At 40.4% G+C, this 15,497-nt stretch overlaps 1 protein-coding gene across 1 annotated transcript in view; it reads left to right on the top strand.

Moving 5' to 3' along the window:
- pias2 (protein inhibitor of activated STAT, 2) overlaps positions 1–14,897 on the top strand; it is a 38,297-nt gene extending 23,400 nt beyond the window's left edge. The window contains exons 8-14 of the mRNA XM_080045352.1: positions 4,659–4,732; positions 8,224–8,384; positions 8,724–8,857; positions 9,183–9,369; positions 9,646–9,782; positions 9,883–9,920; positions 10,706–14,897. Of these exons, the coding sequence (XP_079901478.1) occupies positions 4,659–4,732; positions 8,224–8,384; positions 8,724–8,857; positions 9,183–9,369; positions 9,646–9,782; positions 9,883–9,920; positions 10,706–10,870 (896 nt within the window). The 3' untranslated portion in view covers positions 10,871–14,897. The remainder of the gene's footprint in view (positions 1–4,658; positions 4,733–8,223; positions 8,385–8,723; positions 8,858–9,182; positions 9,370–9,645; positions 9,783–9,882; positions 9,921–10,705) is intronic.
- Positions 14,898–15,497: the final 600 nt, after the last annotated feature.

The following is a 15,497-nucleotide window of genomic DNA, read 5'->3' on the forward strand; positions in this document are numbered from 1 at the left end:
AGCCGGCATTTTGGAGTGATGTTGTTCCGTCAATATGCCGCAATCTCTGTGTAAAAGGGGCTAATGAAAGATTGATTTAAAAAAAAATTTAAATTATTATTTTAAGTCAGGCTGTTGTTGGCCTGGCGGGGGGTCTCGTTGGCCTGGCGGCCCCGCCAGGCCTGTATAATGGTAGGGGAAACACTTAACATGTGTATGTATATCAAAGTGCAAATTTAACTTTTTAAAGTTCCTTTTTGGATGGGGGGCTGTTGTGCGATTATTGTGGACAATAGGCCTACTGTAATGTGATAGCCTATGATTCATTAATGGTTATTATTAGCCTACTTGCTTGATTTCTTTTTAAATACAGAGGTTATTGGTCGTTTTGGAACATGTATTTCCCAATTTAAAACATAAAAATAAAGCAGCATTGAAAATTCAGAAAATAAATCTTCTTGGCCTACACTAGCATGCTGTTTTACAAATAACTCAATAGTTGAAATAATAAATACAATGTGTTTTCCCCTTAAAATGTCTAAATGCATTTCAAAGACAGTAACAGTGTGGTATATATACACTAATGCCGCTCACTGTTTTTCTGTAAACCCTAGAGATAGTTGTGAGTGAAAATCCCAGTAAATCAGCAGTTTCTGAAATACTCAGACCAGCCCTTCTGGCACCATCAACATTGCCATGTTCAAAGTCACTTAAACCCACTTTCTTCCACATTCTGATGGCCGGTTTTAACTTCAATAAGTTGTCCTGTCCAGGGGCCGTATTCACAAAACATTTTATCTTAGCGCTAAGAGTACTAAGGAGCACTAAAAGTTCTTAGTAAGGAGTCATTTCTTAAAACCTATTCACAAAGCTGATAAGACCAACTTTTACTAAGGAATGGGAGGGACTCCTAAGCTAAGACTAGAGGGCGGTGTTGACCCTGTTGCTATGGATGATGTCATGTTCATACCTTCTATGCCCACAGTGATTGGCTGAGAGGGAATGAGAGCTAAGAGTGAATTTATGATAGAAACACTGTGGGAGATATCCATATCGTGTCGCTGTATTAAAGTAAAGAGTTTTTATATACAATTAATGACAAGTGACACTGATTTAACATGAAACCAAGATACTGCAGGGTTTCCCACACATTTGTTCACAATTAACCTACAATAGCGCTACATAGGTCTATTAATTTTAAATTTTACAATGATTTGAATCGGAAAAAATATCCTCATTGAACAGCTGCACGCCATGCACTCTCACTGTATTTCCCTCAACGGCGGACTATGCAGCAATAATCAGACAGCGACAAACCAGGAAATTCAAAACAACAGCTGGCGATATCGTAAAGTGCATGAGGAAGGAAAAAGGCGAGACGCGCAACTATACAGTAGCAGACCTGTGGAACGGAGGAGATGGTGCGACGCGCCACATATAGGCCTCTAGTAACAAATTAAACCCAAATGTGACACCAACAGTAACTTTCAGTGCATCGTAAACCCAAAGCAACTGCAGGAAAAGGAACTTAATAAATATTTTTCTTATATAAATATAATAAATATAAATGTGTCTATACTTTCTAAATATAGCTTTACTAAGATCATTAAACCCTTACAGCTATTAAGGTACCTTTTGTAAAGCTCACTAGCATTACATCTCTCCAAAATGCCATCAAATGGTTGTCTGTGATTTACTCTTAGTGACTTAGGAGTCCTCTCGAGGAAGCTTTTCATAGATTTAGGAGCTAGTTTTAGCGCTAAAATGCTTTGTGAATTACACTTATCTTAAAAAGTTAGGAGTCCTAAAATTAGGAGTGAAACGCGAGTTACTCCTAAATCAGCACGTTAGGACCTACTCTTAGCCTTAAAATGTTTTGTGAATACGGCCCCAGGTCTACATGCCTAAATGCATTGAGTTGCTGCCATGTGATTGGCTGATAAGTTATATGTGTTAACAAGAAAATTAACCGCTGTACCTAATTAAAGTGGCCGGTGAGTGTATACAGTCCCCTCCAAAAGTATTGGAACAGTGAGGCCAATTCCTTTATTTTTGCTGTAGACTGGAAACATTTGGGTTTGACACCAACATGTGAATATGAGACAATAGATCAACATTTCAGCTTTCATTTCCAGGTATTCACATCTGGATCTGGGGCCGTATTCACAAAACATTTTAAGGCTAAGAGTAGGTCCTAACGTGCTGATTTAGGAGTAACTCTCAAAAATAAGGGGCGTTTCACTCCTAATTTTAGGACTCCTAACTTTTTAAGATAAGTGTAATTCACAAAGCATTTTAGCGCTAAAACTAGCTCCTAAATCTATGAAAAGCTAGGAGTCCTCGAGAGGACTCCTAAGTCACTAAGAGTAAATCACAGACACTCATTTGATGGCATTTTGGAGAGATTTAATGCTAGTGAGCTTTACAAAAGGTACCTTAATAGCTGTAAGGGTTTAATGATCTTAGTAAAGCTATGTTTAGAAAGTATAGACACATTTATATTTATTATATTTATATAAAAAATTATGTATTAAGTTCCTTTTCCTGCAGTTGCTTTGGGTTTACGATGCACTGAAAGTTACTGTTGGTGTCACGTTTGGGTTTAATTTGTTACTAGAGTAGGCCCATATGTGGCGCTTCCAACTCCTCCATTCCACAGGTCCGCTACTGTATAGTTGCGCGTCTCGCCTTTTTCCTTCCGCATGCACTTTACGATTTCGCCAGTTGTTGTTTCTAAATTGCGAATTTCCTGGTTTGCCGCTGTCTGACTATTGCGGCATAGTCCGCCGTTGAGGGAAATACAGTGAGAGTGCATGGCGTGCAGCTGTTCAATGAGGATATTTTTTCCGATTCAAATCATTGTAACATTTTAAATTAATAGACCTATGTAGCGCTATTGTAGGTTAATTGTGAACGAATGTGTGGGAAACCCTGCAGTATCTTGGTTTCATGTTAAATCAGTGTCACTTGTCATTAATTGTATATAAAAACTCTTCACTTTAATACAGCGACACGATATGGATATCTCCACAGTGTTTCTATCATAAACTCACTCTTAGCTCTCATTCCCTCTCAGCCAATCACTGTGGGCATAGAAGGTATGAACATGACATCATCCATAGCAACAGGGTCAACACCGCCCTCTATTCTCAGCTTAGGAGTTCCTCCCATTCCTTAGTAAAAGTTGATCTTATCAGCTTTGTGAATAGGTTTTAAGAAATTACTCCTTACTAAGAACTTTTAGTGCTCCTTAGGAGTACTCTTAGCGCTAAGATAAAATGTTTTGTGAATACGGCCCCTGATACACAACTGAGAAGATAGCATTATTTGTAAAGGAACACCACATTTTTAGGTGGGTATTGGAACAGATACACTTAAAATAAATTAAAGTAAATAAGACTTAATATTTTGTTGCAAATCCTTTGCTTGCAATAACTGCTTCAAGCCTGTGACCCATTGACATCACCAAACTTTTGCATTCTTCTTTTGTGATGCTTTTCCAGGCTTTCACTGCAGCCTCTTTCAGTTGCTGTTTGTTTTGGGGGGTTACTCCCTTCAGTCTCCTCTTTAGCAGGTAAAATGCATTCTCCATAGGGTTTAACTCTGTAGATAGACTTGGCCAGTCTGAAACCTTCCATTGCTTGCCCCTGATTAACTCCTTTGTTGTTTTTGCAGTGTGATATGGGTCATTATATTGCTGCACAATGAAGGATCTTCCAATCAGTTTGGTTGCATCTTTCTTTAAATTGGCAGACAAAATGTTTCTGTAGACTTCTGAGTTCATTTTGCTGTTGCCATCATGTGTTACATCATCAATGAAGATTAATGAGCCCATCCCAGAAGAAGCCATGCAAGCCCAAGCCATGACATTGCCTCCACCGTTTTTCACAGATGAGCTTGTATGTTTTGGATCATAAGCAGATCCTTTCTTTCTCCAAACTTTAGCCTTTCCATCACTTTGGTAAAGGTTCATCTTGACAACAACACAGTAACACATGATGGCAACAGCAAAATGAACTTAGAAGTCTACAGAAACATTCGGTCTGCCAATTTAAAGAAAGATGCAACCAAACTGATTGGAAGATCCTTCATCATGCAGCAAGATAATGATCCAAAAAAACTGCAAAAACAACAAAGGAGTTCATCAGGGGCAAGAAATAGAAGGTTTTAGACTGGCTAAGTCAATCTCCAGACTTAAAGAGACCGAAGAGAGTAACCCCCCAAAACAAACAGCAACTGAATGAGGCTGCGGTGAAAGCCTGGAAAAGCATCACAAAAGAATAATGCAAAAGTTTTATGATGTCAATGGGTCACAGGCTTGATGCAGTTATTGCAAGCAAAGGATTTACAACAAAACATTAAGTCTTATTCACTTAAATTAATTTAAAGTCTATCTGTTCCAATACTTTTGCCCACCTAAAAATGTGGTGTTCCTTTACAAATAATGCTTTCTTCACAGTTGTGTATCAGATCCAGATGTTAATACCTGGAAATGAAAGCTAAAATGTTGATCTATTGTCTCATATTAATATTTTGGTGTCAAACCCAAATGTTTCCAGTCTACAGCAAAAATAAAGGAATTGGCCTCACCGTTCCAATACTATTGGAGGGGACTGTATGTCTTTTTAAAATATTTTTCTATTTTCCTATGCACTCTTCCTGTCCACTCTGTGTTCTAGTTAAAGAGAAGCTGACAGCAGATCCAGACAGTGAGATTGCTACAACAAGCCTTCGAGTGTCACTCATGTGCCCGGTAAATCTATCTTCTGTGTATAATGTTTATGTGATAACTGCATCTTTCAAATGATTCTGACTGCATTGATAATAGTTTTCTATTGAAATTAAAAATGGTTGCGCTGTAAATGTTGATCATGGATGAGGTGATGGTACAGGTGGTGTCACAGCATGCTCAACTTTCTTCCACGTACCCTGCGTTCCAATCCCCATACTTCTCTACTATTTAGTATGCCAGAAAAAGATTTAGGATGTCCCAATTCATGCACGTCAATTGTAGTATGCTGAAAATACATAAATGCCCCACTAACTCCAATAGTATTTGACATTTCTCGACATAATGAAAAAAAAAAAACTTCTTTATCTGATTTTTTTTTCTCCCGTGGCCCTAAAACTCTTCTGTACTTTAGTATGTTGTGTAGTAAAAAGAAAAAGTATGTGATTTGGAATGCAGGGATGTTCTCTTTTGAAACTAGCGCCGGGGATCACTGACGTCCGTATGCAGAACACACCTCCATATTTAAAAGTCACTGAAACTGGTGACCACGCACTTCTATTGTGCAAAATGAATAACTGGGAGCTCACACCAGACTTCATTAGCTGCTATGACATTATCACTTCGGCACAGTTGTTGGCCATGTGGTTGTTGTTGTGCCGCCATGCACTGTTGCAGTTGTGCCCGGTCTGATCTCAGCAATGGTTGATTAGGGGAAATAAGACAGCGGAAGAATAGAATAGAATAGAAAGCTTTATTTGTCGTTATACTTTACAGTACAATGAGATTCAGAGAGCAGCTCCTTAAAAGTGCATACAGTTATCACAATATAAAAATACATTAAAATACACACTAAAGAACCACAAACAACAACAACACATAGAATGAGAGGTAGGATATGTCTGTAGGATATGTCTGGTGGTGCAGTGGTCAGTGGAAATATATACAGTGCAGTTGTATTAGTGCAAATTGGAGTTCAATATGGTGACAGCTTTGGGAAAGAAGCTGTCCCTGAGTCTATTTGTTCTGGCCTGTATGGACCTGAAGCGCCTGCCAGAGGGCAACAGGTTGGAGAGATGGAAGCCAGGGTGGGTGGTGTCTTTCAGGATGTTTCTGGCCCTGCTGAGACAGCGGGAGTTGTGGATGGTGCTTTGGGAAGGCAGAGGGCAGCCAATGATATTTTGTGCGATGTTTGCCACCCTCTGCAGTCTCTTCCAGTCGGCCTCCGTGCAGCAGGAGTGCCACAAAGGGAAGCTATGCGCCCAACGCGATGGACCAAAACGGACCAAAATATGATCAAGTGGCACATTAGGCCTTTACACTTTCATTTGGTTCATCTTATACCTTGAATTACAAGTCATCAGTATTGTGCAGATATGCTTCCCTAGTTTTGATTGTGTGTGTCAACGCTCAGCGGTTAAACATGGTTGGTTCTTGGAATGCATAAAAAACTTCTAGCAATGATAAATAATAGTATGTTGTGTTTGGCTGTCATATACCACTTCTTACCTGCCTGTAGTGTACAGCTTCTTGTAGACATACAGGTGCGTCTCATATCATTAGAATATCATGGAAAAGCTCATTTTGTCCCGTAGTTTAATTCAGAAAGGGAAAGTTTCATATATTCTAAATCAATTTGATCTAAAGTGACATATTGAAGGCATTTTTTCTGTACTTTTGCGGATTCTGGCTCATGAGAATCAAAACTCCAGCATATCAAAATATTAAGATATTCTAAATGGCCGATCAAAAAAATTATTTATAATACAGACATGTTGACCTTTTGAAAAGTATGTTTGTTCATCCACTCAATACTTGGTCTGGAATCTTATTTTGCATGTATTATTGCATTAATGCGGCATGGCATGGAGGCGATCAGTCTGTGGCACTGCTGAGGTGTTATGAAGCCCAGGTTGCTTTGATAGTGGCCTTCAGCTCGTCTTAGGGATGGTCATTTAGAATTTTTTCTTTAACCGGTTAACCACAAGAATTAACGGTTATTAACCGTTAAGATTTAATGTAGCCTATTTATAGTGAAATACATGAAGCATTATAGCAGGGCTCCCGACCTTTTTTGTTCAAAGGACCGGCATATTAATTTAAAAACAATTCAGGGACCAGTAGCCAATTTTAATGCATGCATTTTGACATTCACACGGCACCTTTGTCTGTTGTGAGAAGAGGTCTAGTATGTGAATGTAGGAGCGGAAAGTGCAAGAAGTGACTGAAAAGGGACATTTACACACACACACACACACACACACACACACACACACACACACACACACACACACACACAGGCTTAGGGATGGGTAGCCTACTGAAACCCGGTGCTAAGTGTTGCTTAGCACGGGGCAACATTTTGAAAGACTGTAGTATTGATAAGCTCCGCCGTTATCAGTACTGAATAACGGTACTTTACGCTTTTTTTATGACGGATTTTCGCTATTGATCCTGGCACACAAGCATGGCAGACCTCTCTGTGTCTGTGCAGGGGGCGGGCACTCACTGCCTGGCTGTCACTCCCTCACACTCACTGAGACGGTGATAGATGCAGGACAGCATCCACCTCAAGAAGGCTAATGCTAGCGCTATGTTAAGCTAGCAGGAGCCCACGCTGTTAATTAAATTATACAAACACATGGCAGGGGAGTGTTGTGACCATAAATTGTGACTGGGAGCGTACCATGGACCTATTATAAAGTTGAGCGTAGCCTACACTACTTGTTTCATTCTTTGCCGACAGTTTGCATTCTTACATCCGGTTTAGCGATATCAAAATAGGAGTCCGGATTTGAGAGAAATTAAGATTATTATTATTATTTTAACCGTATAACCTTTAGTATTAACCGGTTAAAGATCTTCTTAACGGTTAACCAGTTAACCATGGACATCCCTAGCTCGTCTGTATTCTTGGGTCTGTTGGGTCTCATCTTCCCCTTGACAATGTCAAGCACAGTAATACCGTGGTCAGCCAACCAGTTACTAGTGATAGTTGTAGGTTCCATGTCATCTGCTGGTGTTGGTCCACTGTCTTACTGTAACAAGTCCAAAGTCAACAAAGCCTACCAGAAGATTTTAGCACTTCACTTTATGCTTCTGTCTGCTGACAAGCTTTATGGAGAATCTGATTTACTTTTCCAGCAAGACTTGACACCTGCCCAAAGTGCCAGAAACCACTAGTAACTGGTTTTCTGTCCATGGTATTACTGAGCTGGATTGGCCAGACAACTCTCCTGACCTGAACCCCATAGAGAAACTATGGGCTATTGTCAAAAGGAATATGAGACACACCAGACCCAACAATACAGACGAGCTGAAGGCTGCTATCAAAGCAACCTGAACTGACCGGAACTATTTGGTCTGAAAACGCCTTTCTGGAACGCAAGAACTCTGTACTAAATGTGACCTTATGAATATGAATGAATGGAACTCAAATGGACGGTGCTCATTTAGTAAACCAAGCATTTTGTGCATTGATGGATTTTGGCTGAGCTCAGTGTTTTGTGCTACAGCTGGGTAAGATGCGCCTGACGGTGCCGTGCCGGGCGGTCACCTGCTCTCACCTGCAGTGTTTCGACGCTGCCCTCTACCTGCAGATGAATGAGAAGAAACCCACCTGGATCTGCCCTGTGTGCGACAAAAAGGCTGCCTATGAGACGCTCATCATCGATGGGTGAGCTCCACACAAGCATCCCCTGCTGTTGCTGAGCCCGTGTAGTCTGATGCAATGTTTGAAATACTTCTTTGTGTTAATAATCTATGTTTCACTTCTCTTCATCCTTATAGTTTAGCGTTGACTACATGTCTCTTACTGTAGCGATTTGGGAGTTTTTTTTATAATGTATTATTTTTATCTGGGAAATCTCCTGGACATATCCTAAGTATCAGGGCCAGTCCGTGCATTTTTTAAATGAGATCGTATCGGCTTAAATAGTGGTATACTAGTCTGCTTCTGTGACTAGTTCTATTAGAATGATTTATTGGTGATTTCAGTGATTTCTTCTTTGTTCAGTCTCTTCTTGGAGATCCTGAACGACTGCTCAGACGTGGATGAGATCAAGTTCCAGGAGGATGGAACATGGTGTCCCATGAGACCAAAGAAAGAGGCCGTCAAGTTGTCCTCTCAGACCATCTCAAAGATTGAGAGTAAGTACATCCTCTTCACGTCAGGGCACATTTTCGAGTGTGTTTCAAACCCTGAGGTGTCTCCTCCTCTGTGCTGTAGACATTAAAACAGACCAACTCACCACATTCCTTCATCACCATGAACACACACGCTCAAGTTTATCATGACACCACACACAGCGTCCTGCTGCCCCAAATACTCACTAGAGCACCAAAGATGTCACTAAGTCCCCAACAAATGCCATATTTCCCCCTGTCTGAGGAACAAGAGTATTATTGTTCTTTTCATGTGATTGGTTGACGGTACATTTTCAGCAGTCCCATCCTTTGAACCTGTGTGTTTTAGCCTCAGCTCCCGTGCGCCAGTCTTCAGTCATCCCCCATTCCACTGAGCCAGGTTCCACCAAGAAGGCTGACGTCATCGACCTGACCCTGGAGAGCTCCTCTTCCTCTGAGGAGGAGGAGGACGAGGACCCTCCCCTGAAGAAACGCTGCATGTACATCTCCAAGACTGAGGACATGCATTCAAAGGGGTGAGCAAGCCTTTCTTTGCTTTTCTAGAACCATAGAGAGACCTGTGTGTACTGACAGAATATTTTCTTTTGCCATATCGTTAGCCTCATAGCATAATTGCCTAAATCATATTTACTCTACTCTACTTTTACTCTACATCTACTCTATTCTACATCTACTCTACTTCTACTTTACCCTATAACCCTTAAAATATGACTTAGGCAATTATGCTATGAGGCTAACGATATAGTGATATGATACGGTTGTGTTCATAAAGCATGTCTGTCCGTCCCCAGAGTGTTGAGCTACCAGCCCACTGTGCGTGTTCCAAACGTCCAGAGCTTGGAGCCTTCGTACCTGAGCTCCACGCTGGCTGACTATGCAGTCCCCTTCCACCCCTCTACTCTGGCCTCCATCCCCACTGATATGCAGAGTGAGTCAGCTGGATGGGGTGGCCAAAGGAGCACTATAACTGCCGCCATCTTATACTGTTTAAAATATCTATTTTTTTTTATATATCTCTTTAACTATAGGTCTGGATTTGTTTTCCTTAATTCAAGCAGATTCCCAGGTATGTTTGCCACAGTTCTTTCTGCTTTTAATTAAAAGCTGCTCTATGCATGATTTCTAGATTGTCCTGTCTAAAACCACTTGACTTGCAGAAGTAACAAAGTTAAACCCTATTGCTACAGCTAGAAGCTATATGATTTAACTTCCTAGAGTGTATACTGGTTTAAGGACAGCTAATGGAAATGTAAAAGTGACACCAGGGGAAAGTATAATCAAAGGTGCTAACTTCCAAAATGATTTTTGGAATTGAATTACACTTAGAAATCCAGAAAAGATGTTGGTTTGTGAATGTTCCCTTTTAGCACCATAGAGCTGCATCTATGAGTGGGTCCCTGGTTTTGCGCAGGAAGGCAGACATTATTTGTCCTGGCTTTTGTATCCTACATACAGCATGCACTACTTACTGCATACCGTCACCTCCAGGAATATTGGAGGGGCGGGACCTGATAAGCCTTTGGCTTCTTCCGTCTCCCTTCGGACAACACAAAGTATGATGTATGAATATTTGCAAGAGAAAATTGTGTATTGTGTGGAATTGTCCGAAAGAATAATAAATAAATAAATATTGATCTTTCAATCTTTCAAATGAAATTAAAAAAAAAATTCCTCCTACATTAAACCACAAAAGGCTGAAACCTCCATGTACCCATAGCTGATACTATTGTAAAACTGGTAGCTGTTGCAATGTGAAGAGAATGCCCATAGGAGGAGCTGTCTTCTAGCGGCTCATCTTTACTAAATGCCTGCAAGCTTTCCCTTAGAGCTGACCTTGTGTTCTCTGCTCAGCATTACAGGCCCCAGATGTTCCTGAGCAGCAGCCTGCAGAGTGCAGCCAGCACCAGCTCAGCCCTGGTCTCCTCCTCCAGCGCTCACTATGACAATGACAGCCGGGTCATCTCGGGGGGCGGGGTTTCTGACAGCAGCCTATCAGATATCATTTCACTAGACTGAGCCACACAGCCAGCCTATCAGATATTGTTTTACTAGACTGAGCCACAGCCAGCCCACTGGACCTTTTCAGGCCTGCTTTCTGTGACCCTTTGACTCCAAGCAATGTGCACAAGACATGTGGAGTTTTGCACAAAAGCACCCATATTGTTAAACACAAATTGAATATCTGCTTTGGTCTGCCACCTCCTTAGGAATAGCTGGACGCCTAGATGACTGCAGCTGTGTGCCATGCCAGCAGCATAGGCTCAGTGGAACATTCACTTCATATAAAGACTAAAGCTTAAGGAACTTTACCAGAGAGTCTTTTGGCCTGGATTTCCTGGCAAGAAGATACATGTCTGTAATCCTTTTTTTAACAGTTGCCCCCAGTGTTCAGAATATGGACAACATTGAACCTGTTGTTTATACCAAGTTGTTTTCTTGCCCATACGTGTTAATCAGACTTGAACCTGGTTGATCTGAACGGTGTGCCTCATTGCATGGAACAGAGTCAGGGTGGGCGTGACTCACTGTCCTCAACAAGACTGTTTTTCACCTGACATCATGCGTGGAAGTGCGTGAATGGTTGGAAGTAGGAAGCTGCTCTGTGGACTGATAAAGCGACTGTACTGGATCAGAGCTGGCTTGCTAAGGCCTCATTTTGCCTTTCATTCACACTCATGTAAACATGAAAGGCGGGTAAGCCATTCAAATGTTTTTATTGGTTTTAACAGTTGTCACTCAGTATGTTGATCAGGTTTATTACATGGCAGCTTTCATATCGTACTGACGTAAAATGTTCCTTTTTATTTTAGTCAGAGCAATAATAGTTCAGCAAGTGTTCAGTTAATAAAAGTTGTTAACGTAGTTCAGACACTCAATACAGGATTCCAGCTGGTCCATACCACTCTGCCCTTCTGCTTTACAAACTGTTTGCTCATTTAACTTGCTTATTAAAGTTGGAAAACATGATTTTGTTTTGTTAGAAAGCAACAATAGAAAAAGAAGAGGACGTAAAGGAATAGTTCAAAATGTAGGCTTATTTGCTTTCAGAGGGAAATGTTCATATTGATGTCAATCTGATGTCGGTGATTTAAGTACAGACCTGGAGCCTGGCTTATCAGGAAGACTAAAGCAGGGGAATGGCAACCCTGACTCTCTTAAAAGTTTCAAACAGTCTAAAAGTCACTTCTGAATTTGTACCTCATTTATTTGAAGGTATTATGTCGTTATGCTAAGGTAGGTTAACCATGTTTCAACTCTAGCTCTGTGTTTAACACAGACATCAAATTGATATTCACATTTCCTAAAATGGACTGTTCCTTCAACCTTTTGAGATGATGTGAAGGAGTTTATATTCCTCTTAAGATGGTGGAAAACCTCTGACAAGTTCATGTTGCCAAAACATCCCTTCATTTAACATTTAAAAGTCAACTGTGTATTTCTTCTGAACTGTGACCTCTGTGCTGTTTTTGGATTTTCTTGTATGCAGATGATGCTATGTTGTACGTATGGGATGGGGGGGACTTGGAATTAACATTTGCTCAGTGTTAACACCTACACTCACCGGCCACTTTATAAGGTACACCTGTTCAGTTGCTTGTAAAAAAAATAGCTTATCAGCCAATCATATGGCAGCAATTCAATGCATTTAGGCATTTAGACGTATTCAAGACAAGAACTTCGCAGCTGAAATCAAGACTCATCAGACCAGGCAGTATTTTTCCAATCTTCTATTGTCCAATTTTGGTGAGCCTGTGTGAATTGTAGCCTCAGTTTCCTGTTCTTAGCTGACAGGAGTGGCACCCGGTGGGGTCTTCTGTTGCTGTAGCCCATCTGCTTCAAGGTTGGTCGTGTTGTGCATTCAGAGATGGTATTCTGCATACCCTGGTTGTAACAAATAGTTATTTGAGTTAATGTTGCCTTTCTATCATCTCAAACCAGTCTGCCCATCCTCCACTGACTTCTGACTTCAACAAGGTATTTTCGCCTACACCACTGCCGCTCACTGGATATTTTTTCTTATTCGGGCCATTCTCTGTAAACCCTAGAGATGGTTGCGAGTGAAAATCTCAGTAAATCAGCAGTTTCTGAAATACTCAGACCAGCCTGTATGGAACCCTCGACATTACTATGTTCAAAGTCACTTAATCCCCCCTTCTTCCCAATTCTGTTGCTCGCTTTTAACTTCAATAAGTTGTCCTGTCCAGGTCTACATGCCTTAATGCATTGAGTTGCTGCCATGTGATTGGCTGATACGTTATATGTGTTAACAAGAAATTGAACCTCTGTACCTAATAAAGTGTCCGCTGAGTGTATATGCGAGACCACTTTCTCACAGTTAACAGCAAGCAATCACAAAAATGGATTATCGGGCAGCTACTGTAACATATAGGTGAAACTCGAAAAATTTGAATATTGTGCAAAAGTTCATTTATTTCAGTAATTCAACTTTATAGGTGAAAATAATATCTTATAGAGACTCATTACATGCAAAGTGAGATATGTGAAGCCTTTAACTTTTATAATTGTGATTATTATGGCTTACAGTTAGAGGAAGAGTGGGGGCACAAAATCCAAGGGGCTTGAAGACCACTGTCAAGTTTCAACAGTCAGTGATGATCTTAGGCACCATGTCATCTGATGGTGTTGGTCCACTGTGTTATCAAGTCCAAAGTCACCACAGCTGTCTACCACTGGGGCGGCAGTGGCGAAGTGGGTAGGGAGTTCGCCTCTGTTGTGCAGGGTCGGAGGTTCGATCCCCCATCTCCCCGCCACATGTCGAAGTGTCCCTGGGCAAGACACTGAACCCCGAATTGCTCCCGATAGTTAGCTTAGTTAGCTTAGCACCCTAGTGCTAAGCCTACCCTGTGTGGTAGCTGCTGCTATCGGTGTATGAATGTGTGTGTGACTGGGTGAATGTGTACAAAAAAACAATGTAAAGCGCTTTGAGTCTGTGATAAACTGAGATATAGCGCTATACAAGTCCATTTACCATACCAGAAGATTTTAGAGCACTTAATGCTCCTGTCTGTTGACAAGCTTTATGGAGATGCTGAATTACTTTTTCCAGCAAGACTTGACACCTGTCCACAGTGCCAAAACCACAAGTAACTGGTTGACTGACCATGGTATTACTGTGTTGATTGGCCAGACAACTATCCTGACCTGAACCCAATAGAGACACTACGGACTATTGTCAAGAGGAAGATGATACACACCAGACCCAACAATACAGACGAGCTGAAGGCCACTATCAAAGCAACCTGGGCTTCCATAACACCTCAGCAGTGTCACAGACTGATAGCATCCATGCCACGCCGCATTTAGGCAATAATTCGTGCAAAAGGGGCCCAAACCAAGTACTTAGTACATATGCATGATTATACTTTCTAGAGGGCCGACATTTCTGTATTTAAAATTCTTTTTTTTTATTGTTTTTATGTAATATTCTAATTTTCTGAGATTTTGAATTTGGGGTTTTCATAAACTGTAAGCCATAATAATCACAATTATAACAAATAAAGGCTTGAAATATCTCACTTTGAATGTAATGAGTCTATATAATATATTAGTTTCACCATTTAGGTTGAATTACTTAAATAAATGAACTTTTGCACGATATTCAAATTTTTCGAGTGTACCTCCATTATCCGGATTGCTTGCTGTTCCTCCCAGCCATCAGGAGCTCAGTCTCGGGGACCTACACTCCATTCTTCTGGGCTTGATGGACTAAGTGGATTCAAATACCGACACATAAGAACAGCACTGTCAGCATCTCTACCTGAATTACAGATGCTTATGGAAAAGTAAGGCTAATTTTTTAATATCGTTTAGGTCGGGGCTATTGGTTTATTCACAAATGAAGCTAATGAATGTTGACGGATGTGTTAAGTTGTTACAAGGGTCTATTCATCCAAATTAGAAAAATACAGCCCCACTTAGCCTTAATGATATCTTGGTATAGGGATGTTTTTGGTTTAATGTGAACAGGTTTTGAGATTGGAGTCTTTATGCTATTGAGTTGTGCTATGAAAAATGACATTTAAAAAAAATTAAATTAAAACTTGTGCATTGAGCGATACCAAATTTAGACTAAACCTTGTGCATTGAGCGATACCATTAGAGGTAGGGGAGAACACCTGTTTGTTATTTTCTAGATCCAACCCTTGGTAATTTAGAATATCAAGTAAAAAGATACAACATGCAATATCAATTACACAAACAATTTCCCCATTTTGTTCACACAGCAACAACAAAAACAACTATCATGCTATTTAGTATGTGCTATTTAGTATGTGCTAAGTCCCAACATGTCACTTGGTACCATCTGGGTGGGCAAATTATGGTTGGGATTTCTATACATCCTTAGAAGATGTTCTGATGTGATAGACCTTTTATATTGGTAGCATTTTAGTGGTTATTCCCTCTTAAAGTATAGGCTACTGTAATGGAGGTGAGACACTGCAGGTGAATAGGGTAAAATCTTAACTTATAGATATCATGAAACTTTGCCAGTTGATTACATACATTAAAACAATTATTTTTATATTACAATTTTGTCAAAGGTTTGAATAAATATGCAAATTTGGCAATATCTAACTAATGCGAAAATTAGCCTTTTGAAAAAAAAATAAAAAAGTGTTTT

Source organism: Ammodytes marinus (genome assembly GCF_949987685.1).
Source record: "Ammodytes marinus genome assembly, chromosome: 2".
Taxonomy (NCBI): Eukaryota; Metazoa; Chordata; class Actinopteri; order Uranoscopiformes; family Ammodytidae; genus Ammodytes; species Ammodytes marinus.